The sequence below is a fragment of the Ochotona curzoniae genome, unplaced genomic scaffold, assembly GCF_017591425.1.
Source record: "Ochotona curzoniae isolate NIBS_2020 unplaced genomic scaffold, NIBS_Ocur_1.0 contig_4612, whole genome shotgun sequence".
NCBI classification, from domain to species: Eukaryota; Metazoa; Chordata; class Mammalia; order Lagomorpha; family Ochotonidae; genus Ochotona; species Ochotona curzoniae.
Window position 1 is genome coordinate 338,581 of NW_024466343.1, and position 7,556 is coordinate 346,136.

At 39.8% G+C, this 7,556-nt stretch overlaps 1 protein-coding gene across 1 annotated transcript; it reads right to left on the reverse strand.

Moving 5' to 3' along the window:
• Nucleotides 1-1,049: 1,049 nt before the first annotated feature.
• LOC121160976 (40S ribosomal protein S18-like) lies at nucleotides 1,050-1,594 on the reverse strand. The gene has a single exon (XM_040987206.1). It carries the CDS (start codon nucleotides 1,549-1,551, stop codon nucleotides 1,072-1,074), a length of 480 nt encoding a protein of 159 aa, XP_040843140.1. The 5' UTR covers nucleotides 1,552-1,594; the 3' UTR covers nucleotides 1,050-1,071.
• Between the last annotated feature and the right edge of the window lie 5,962 nt (nucleotides 1,595-7,556).

Below are 7,556 nucleotides of genomic sequence, written 5' to 3' on the forward strand. Positions count from 1 at the left end.
ATTGAATTCATTCCAAGGACTTCTGTTTTTTAAGATTTATTTATTTACTTATTGGAAATGCAGATACCAAGAGAGAAGGAAATATAGAAAGAAAGATCTTCTGTTTGCTCATTCACTTCCCAAGAAGCTGCAACAGCCAGAGCTAAGCCAATCCAAAGCCAGGAGCCAGGAACTTTCTCCGGGTCTCCAACGTGGGTGAAGCATCAAGGCTTTGAGCCATCCTCTGCTGCTTTCCCAGGCTACAAATCAGAGAGCTGGATGGGAAGCAGAGCTGCTAGGACATGAAGCATGCCCACTAGGCTACCAGGCCGGGCCCTCAGGACAATCGGGTGTGTGTGTGTGTGTGTGTGCGCGCGCGCGTGTTCCTGACTTTGGACAGACAGACCTAAGCCCACCTTGTACAGGTATTTGAGGTGCGAACCAGCATACTGAAGATTTCTACCTGTTTCTGTCTTCCCACCTCTCAAATATATAAAGCAAATAAAATTTTTCAAAAATACACTTTCTTTCAAAAGGAAATGATAATGAGACTTCACACATTAAAACATGTGAAAAATAGAACCATAGAATGAGTGTTAAAAATCGTGTAATATTTTCAGTAGACATAAGAAGTGCTTCATACAATTAAGACATCTGTGCAGGAAATGATTTCTTGGATATTATAACAAGCACAGGAACCAAAAGCAAAAATAGACAAATGCAATTACATCAAACTTAGAAGTAACTGAATAGCAGAAAAAATGACCGGTAAAGTGAAGCTGTAACCTAAAAAATGGGACAATTCTTTTGCAAACCGAGAAAGAATATCTAGAATATGTGAGAAACTCAAGACACTATGTTACAGCAAAATAACCCAACTGAAGTGGATAAATATTTTGAATAGGTACTTCTTTAAAAAAAATGTATGCATAGAAAACAAATTCATGAGAAAAATGCTCAATGTCATTATATACTTGCACATTGCAAATAAAAAACACAATATCTTTTTATCATAGTTAGAATTGATGTTACCAAAATCTCTCAAAAGAATTTATTTATTTATTTATTTATTTTTGGCATATAAACGATTTATTAACAGAAAAGGCCTGCCGATTCATTTCTTCTGGACACACCCACAGTGCGGCCCCGGCGGCCAGTGGTCTTGGTGTGCTGGCCTCGGACACGGAGGCCCCAGAAGTGGCGCAGCCCTCTATGCGCCCGGATCTTCTTCAGCCGCTCCAGATCCTCGCGGAGCTTGTTATCCAGACCGTTGGCCAGAACCTGACTGTATTTTCCATCCTTCACATCCTTCTGTCTGTTCAAGAACCAGTCCGGGATCTTGTACTGTCTGGGATTCTGCATGATGGTGATCACCCGCTCCACCTCATCCTCAGTGAGTTCTCCTGCCCTCTTGGTGAGGTCAATGTCTGCTTTTCTCAGCACCACGTGGGCGTACCTTCGCCCCACACCCTTAATGGCCGTGATGGCAAAGGCTATTTTGCGCCGCCCATCGATATTCGTGTTGAGGACTCGCAAAATGTGCTGAAACTTCTCAGGGATCACTAGAGACATGGCGATGCTAAAGGCGGCGGCGTGTAGGCCTCCTGTGGAAGAGTCAAAAGAATTTAAAACATGGGCCTGGCGCAATAGTGTAGTGGCTCAAGTCCTGCCTTGAACGTGCCAGGGTCCCATATGGGTGCCAGTTCTAATTCTGGCAGCCCTGCGTCCCACCCAGCTCCCTGATTGTGGCTTGGGAAAGCAGTCACAACAGCCCAAAGACTTAGCACCCTGCACCCACGTGGGAGATCTGGAAGAAACTTTGGGCTCCTAACTTCAATTGGCTCAGTTCCAGCTGTTGCAGCTGCTTAGGGTGTGAACCATTGGACAGAAGATCTTCCTCTCTGTCTCTCTTCCTCTCTGTATATCTGTCTTTCCAATAAAAAAAATTTGAAAACATTTTTAAGTATATAGAAATAAAGGTATGACTATACATTATTGATGGGCATGTGAGCTGGTAGAGCCATGGTGCAGAACAGTTTAGAGCTTTCTCCAAAATCCAGAAGTATATCTAGCTTATGATCCTGGTGTCCCCCTCCATGAACAGCACATAAACGCGATGCTATCACTCTCCTGTTTATTGCTGTATTAGTCATAACAGCTAAGTTATGCAATCACCCTGGATAAGGATCAATAGATGGACAAAATAAATACTTCCATTATAGAATATTATTCAGGAATAAAAAGGAATGAAACTAACATTTTTAACAAAATGGGTGGAATTGAAGGGCATCATATTTAGCAAAATAAGGCATATATAGAGGAAGACAAATGTCTTATGTGGAATGAGAAAAAATGTCATTCTGGGGAGCGTGTGTTAGGTATAGTGGTTCAGATGCCTCTTGGGATGCCTGTATCCTATTTCAGAGCACCTGGATTTGAGTTTCAGCTGTGCTCTCAATTGCAGACTCCTGTTAGTGCACAATCTGGGAGGCAGGGAGACATAGCTCAAGTACTTACATCTCCGCTGCCTGCCAGATGCAAGGGAGACCTTGATTAAGTTTCTGGTTCTTGGCTCCGGTATCAGTTATTGTAGACACTAAGATAGTGCAAAAGTAGATGGGAGATCTGTCTTCCAAAGGAATGAAATAGTAAATTAAAAACATTTTAAAGTTAATCTGATTGTAAGATAATATTACTAGAAGCTGAAAGGAAATATTAGAAAAAGGTTGGGTAACAGCAAAATTAAATTGAAGAAAAATGTTTTAATTTTCCATAGCACAGCAGGTTGACTACCATTTCCAATGACCTATTAATTTATCAATAAATGTTGCATAAAGTAATGATGAGAAGAAATACATTGTAAGCATTTGTTGAAATATCACACTGCACCATAAAGAATGTGTACAATTATTAAGCATTAGACAAAAACTGTCTTAACTTTTCAAGTAGCTAGAAGTGCTAACCTTATTTAACCCTAATGCACTCAATACATGCATCAATCTATCTCATTGTATTCTACGCACATGCACAATTAAATAATTATAAACATTATTTAGATAGATGGTTTCTAGCCAAGCAGCTGTATGTATTTAACAATTACAAAGGCGATTCTTTTTAAGTGAAAAGTTTCAAAGGACTTTTTAAAAAAAAAAAGATTTATTTATTTTTATTGGAAAGACAGATATACAGAGAGGAGGAGAGACAGAGAGGAAGATCTTCCGTCTGATAATTCAGTCCCCATGTGACCACAATGGCCAGAGCTGAGCCAATCCAAAGCCAGGAGCCAGGACCTCTTCTGGGTCTCCCACGCAGGTGCAGGGTCCCAAAGCTTTGAGCCGTCCTCGACTGCTTTCCCAGGCCACAAGCAAGAAGCTGGATGGGAGGCAGGGCTGCCGGGATTAGAACCAGCGACCATATGGGATGCTAGCACATGCAAGGCAAGGACATTAACTACTAAGCTATTGCGCCAGCCCTCAAAGGACTTTTAAAAATGATTTATTTAATCTAATTTGAAAGGTAGAGTTAGGGAGAGAAGAAGAGACAGAGAGAATAGAAGTAGATCTCCCATCTGCCAGTTCACTCCCCAAAAAGCCACAAATGGAGTTGGGTTGATCCAAAGCTGGGAGATGGGAGCTTCTTCCAAATCTTCCATTTGAGGGTAGGAGCAAAGTACTTAGGCCCTCCTGGGCTGCCTTCCTGGGCCATTTGTAAGGAGCTCCAGCAAAAGTGGAGCAGCCATGCAGGATGCTTGAAAAGCCATAGCACCAGCTACATTTAAAAGGAAAACATACTTTGAATCTCATTTTAATTTTAAACTGAACATCTAGGTGTTACAGAAAAAAAGTTATTTTTCCTAAGTTTGGATTGTTTGGGTGAGTGATTAATCATTTTTACTAAAAACTACAGTATACATGTTCCAAGAATTTTGGTGAATTAATAAATATGGCAATGAAAGTTAAAACTGGTAAAGAACAACTTTATTCCATAAAGAAAAATCATCCCATAAGTCAGTTTTGAACTTGATTAATCAGTGAAATACTTGAGTTAGATTTTGAGTTATAATTTAGGCTGATGCCAATTATGTGGGATTTTACAATTCCTATTGAAATGGATTTTGTCCTCAAATTCTGTTGCAATATTTTAAATATTTATATTAGATGGAATTGTGACTCTGGCTGACTAGGGTCCTTGGGAATTAGGGAACAGCTTGTGGCTGAAGATGCCTAGAGGGCTGATTGTCATAAGGCAGAGGGTTAAGCTGCTACTTGTGGTGCTGGTTTCTGTACCTGAGGGCCAATGCCAGTCCTGGCTACTCTGCTAGTGCGTTAGCTCCTAGTAAGAGATGGCCCCACTACTGGGCTCCTGTTCCCTTGTGGGAGACCAAGCTGGGCGTTTCTGGCTCTGGGCTACGGATTGGTCCAGACCCAGCTGTTACAGTTGTTTGTTGGGGAGGAGGCGGTGAACCAGTGGATGGAAGACTCTTTCTCACTGTCTCCTCTCTTTCTCTTGTTGTTCTGCCTTTGAAATAAATAAATGTATCTCTGGTAATACGATTTTGAGTTAGAAAAGTTCTGAAAGACTTTCAAATAAGAGTGATGTAATTGCACTGGATCATTACTTTCCCGTGTCTGAGATAAATAATTGTTTTGTAGAAAGAAAAGCCTTATTTAGCTAAAAGTTTTGAAGGCTGAAGTCCAAGATCAGCAAGCCCTGTTGGAAGCCCTGATGGCATTTTTGCTGACAGAGTCCTCAGGCAATGTGAAGTATTGAGTGGCAGGAGATAGAGAGCATGCTCATTGTCTACAAGGCTCACAATTATTAGCCAGGGATGTTCCATAGTACACAGTCCAGCACAATCGCTTTCCAAAGACCCTACCATCACAGCTGGATGAAGTATCTTCTCAGTACCATTAATATAATGCTCTCGATGCTAAGCCTTCAACACATGAGCATTTATGCTATGTTTAACATCCAAACGAATACTCAAACTTTAACACGTGAGTCTTTTTTTTTTCTTTATTTTGACAATCTTTACATAGTTAATTTGAGTAAAAAGGTTCAAGGGGTACAGGAAAGTGGGTAAGATTATTATTTCCATATTGTTTCCTTCATGTATCTGAGGTAAAGGGGGATACTGAGGGAGAAGCCCCACCCGGTTTCCCACCCACCCCAAGTCCTGCATGTGGGGCATGCTCTGAGATACTCGCTCAGGTGATTTCGATAGTTCACTAGTTATGAATCACTGCCAATCTCGCCTAACACGTGAGTTTGATGAAAGGTAATAATTATGGTGGTAAGCATGTTTTGGAATTCTAAGATCATGATTTACAATCTCATTCTAGCCACTGAATAAACTCTATGGAGTTGGGTAAATCATTTACTTTCTAAGTCTGTTCCTCTATAAAATGAGTAGATAGATAACATCAATTTCACATAATTATTCTTTTTCTTTTTTTTATTAATAAAATTTATTTTGATATTCTTTACATACTTAGTTAGAGTAAGAAGGTTCAAGGGCTACAGGAAAGTGGATAATACTAGTATGTTTTCCATATTGTTACCTTCATGTTTAAAAGGGGGGTATTAAGGGAGAAGGCCCACCCAATTTCCCACCCTCCCCAAGTCCCGGGTGTAGGGCATGCTCTGAGGTTCTTGCTCGAGTGGTTTTGATATTGCCACAGTTATGAATCGCTGTCAATCTTGCCACTCCAAGCACTATGAGGTCTTTGAAAAATCCACTGATTGACATAGTCCATCATAGCTGAGATGGTTGGTTGACCTGTTCTGTCTTCTCTCTTTTCTTCGTTAGGGTTCTGAGTCCAGCATTTAGATTTGTTTATTTTGATTGGAAAGTCAGATATACAGAGAGGACAAGAGACAGAGAGGAAGATCTTCCGTCTGATAATTCACTCCCCAAGTGACTACATCAGCCAGAGCTGAGCCAATCCGAAGCCAGGAGCCAGGAGCCTCTTCTTGTCTCCCACATTGGTCCAGGGTCCCAAGGTTTTGGGCCATCTTTGACTGTTTTCCCAGGCCACAAGTAGGGAGCTGGATTAGAAGTGGAGCAGCCAGGATTAGAACTAGCACCCTTATGGGATCCTGGTGCATTCAAGACAAAGACTTTAGATGTTAGGCTGCTGCACCAAACCGCACAGAATTATTCTAAGAATTGAACAGGCTAGTTATGTAAATTACTTGTCTTCAAGGTAGCTGCTATTACTGACTGTAACATAGGTGCTAAAACTTGAAGCAGGCAGAGAATTGTTATTATCTGACAAACCAAAAGTTTTACCAAGGTAAGCATGCTTTCTAATGTTTGAAATATTTTGTTAACAGATGAATAAGCATCTGGATTTGATTAGCATTTATACTTTCTTTGCTAACTTGCTAATTTATATGAAAGATAATTGATTGATTATTATGGATCAGACGAACTCATTTGCCAGTGGAAATCTAGAATTTACCGTGTTCAAAACAGTTCATCTCTATGGAGTTCCTTATGCTAAACTTTCCCACTCATGATGATTTCATCCTCAGATTTTTATGACACAGATTTGTATTATGATTGAATTCTTTCTTTCTCTCCTTCTCAGGTTTGTCTGTAAATTGTATTCACTCTACCAACATGAACCCCAAACCTCACCAGTTTTCAGTAGCTCCATTGTGTTATGTTTAGTCTGATGCTCCTTCCTTTTTAAATTGGGTTATTTCCATAATTTCTTAATGACCGTCTGTTCTGCTGCCACCCAGCCTCAGAAGAGTCACTCACGATGTTAAAATATAAACCTTATTGCTTTATTCACAACTCTTCCATGATGTTGAATTTGAAGTGATATGAAGTCACTACATTTTCTTTCATGTCTAAAAACTCTCTCCTTTGGCTCAATAACTACTATTTGCCCATCTTCACTGCACTGCAGGTGCTGCCTTCAGACAGACTAAATATCAGCTTAGGAAGACTGTCCTTAGCCATCTTACCAAGGATTTTCTTATCCTCCTCCTCCATTTCATGTTTCCCTTTAAAACTGGATTTTTCCCCTTTGTTAACATGATAAATTCCCCTTACTTATATTGTTTATTACTTATTTTTCCCACTAGATACGAGATATTTGTCTGTTTTCTTCCACCACCGTACTTGGAACAGATCCTAACACACCATATGTAATCAGTAAATACTAGGGAAAATATTATCTAATTCTAAATTCATATATGACTAATAACACATATGCCTTTTCATCCTTTATCGAATTTTCAAGGCTAGTAAGAAGTATAAATAAACATCATATTGTCCAATCTCTGCTTTTCAGGAAACTGGGCAACACATGTGGAGAGACTTGTCTGTATTGCTGTGGGTGACAATAAAGCCTGGCCAAAGCTCTTCAGTGCATGTCTTATAGTAATCCTGATTTCCAATGTGTATGTGAATACTTACAACTTCTTGTGAAACTCTGACTATTCATACCATATTCTGAATTTACCAATACTTTTCATATATGAAAAGTCTATTAGGTGCACATAAATTATGTTGAAGTCAGAAAAGAATTAACTACACCAATTTCATACTAAGTATTTCTAGC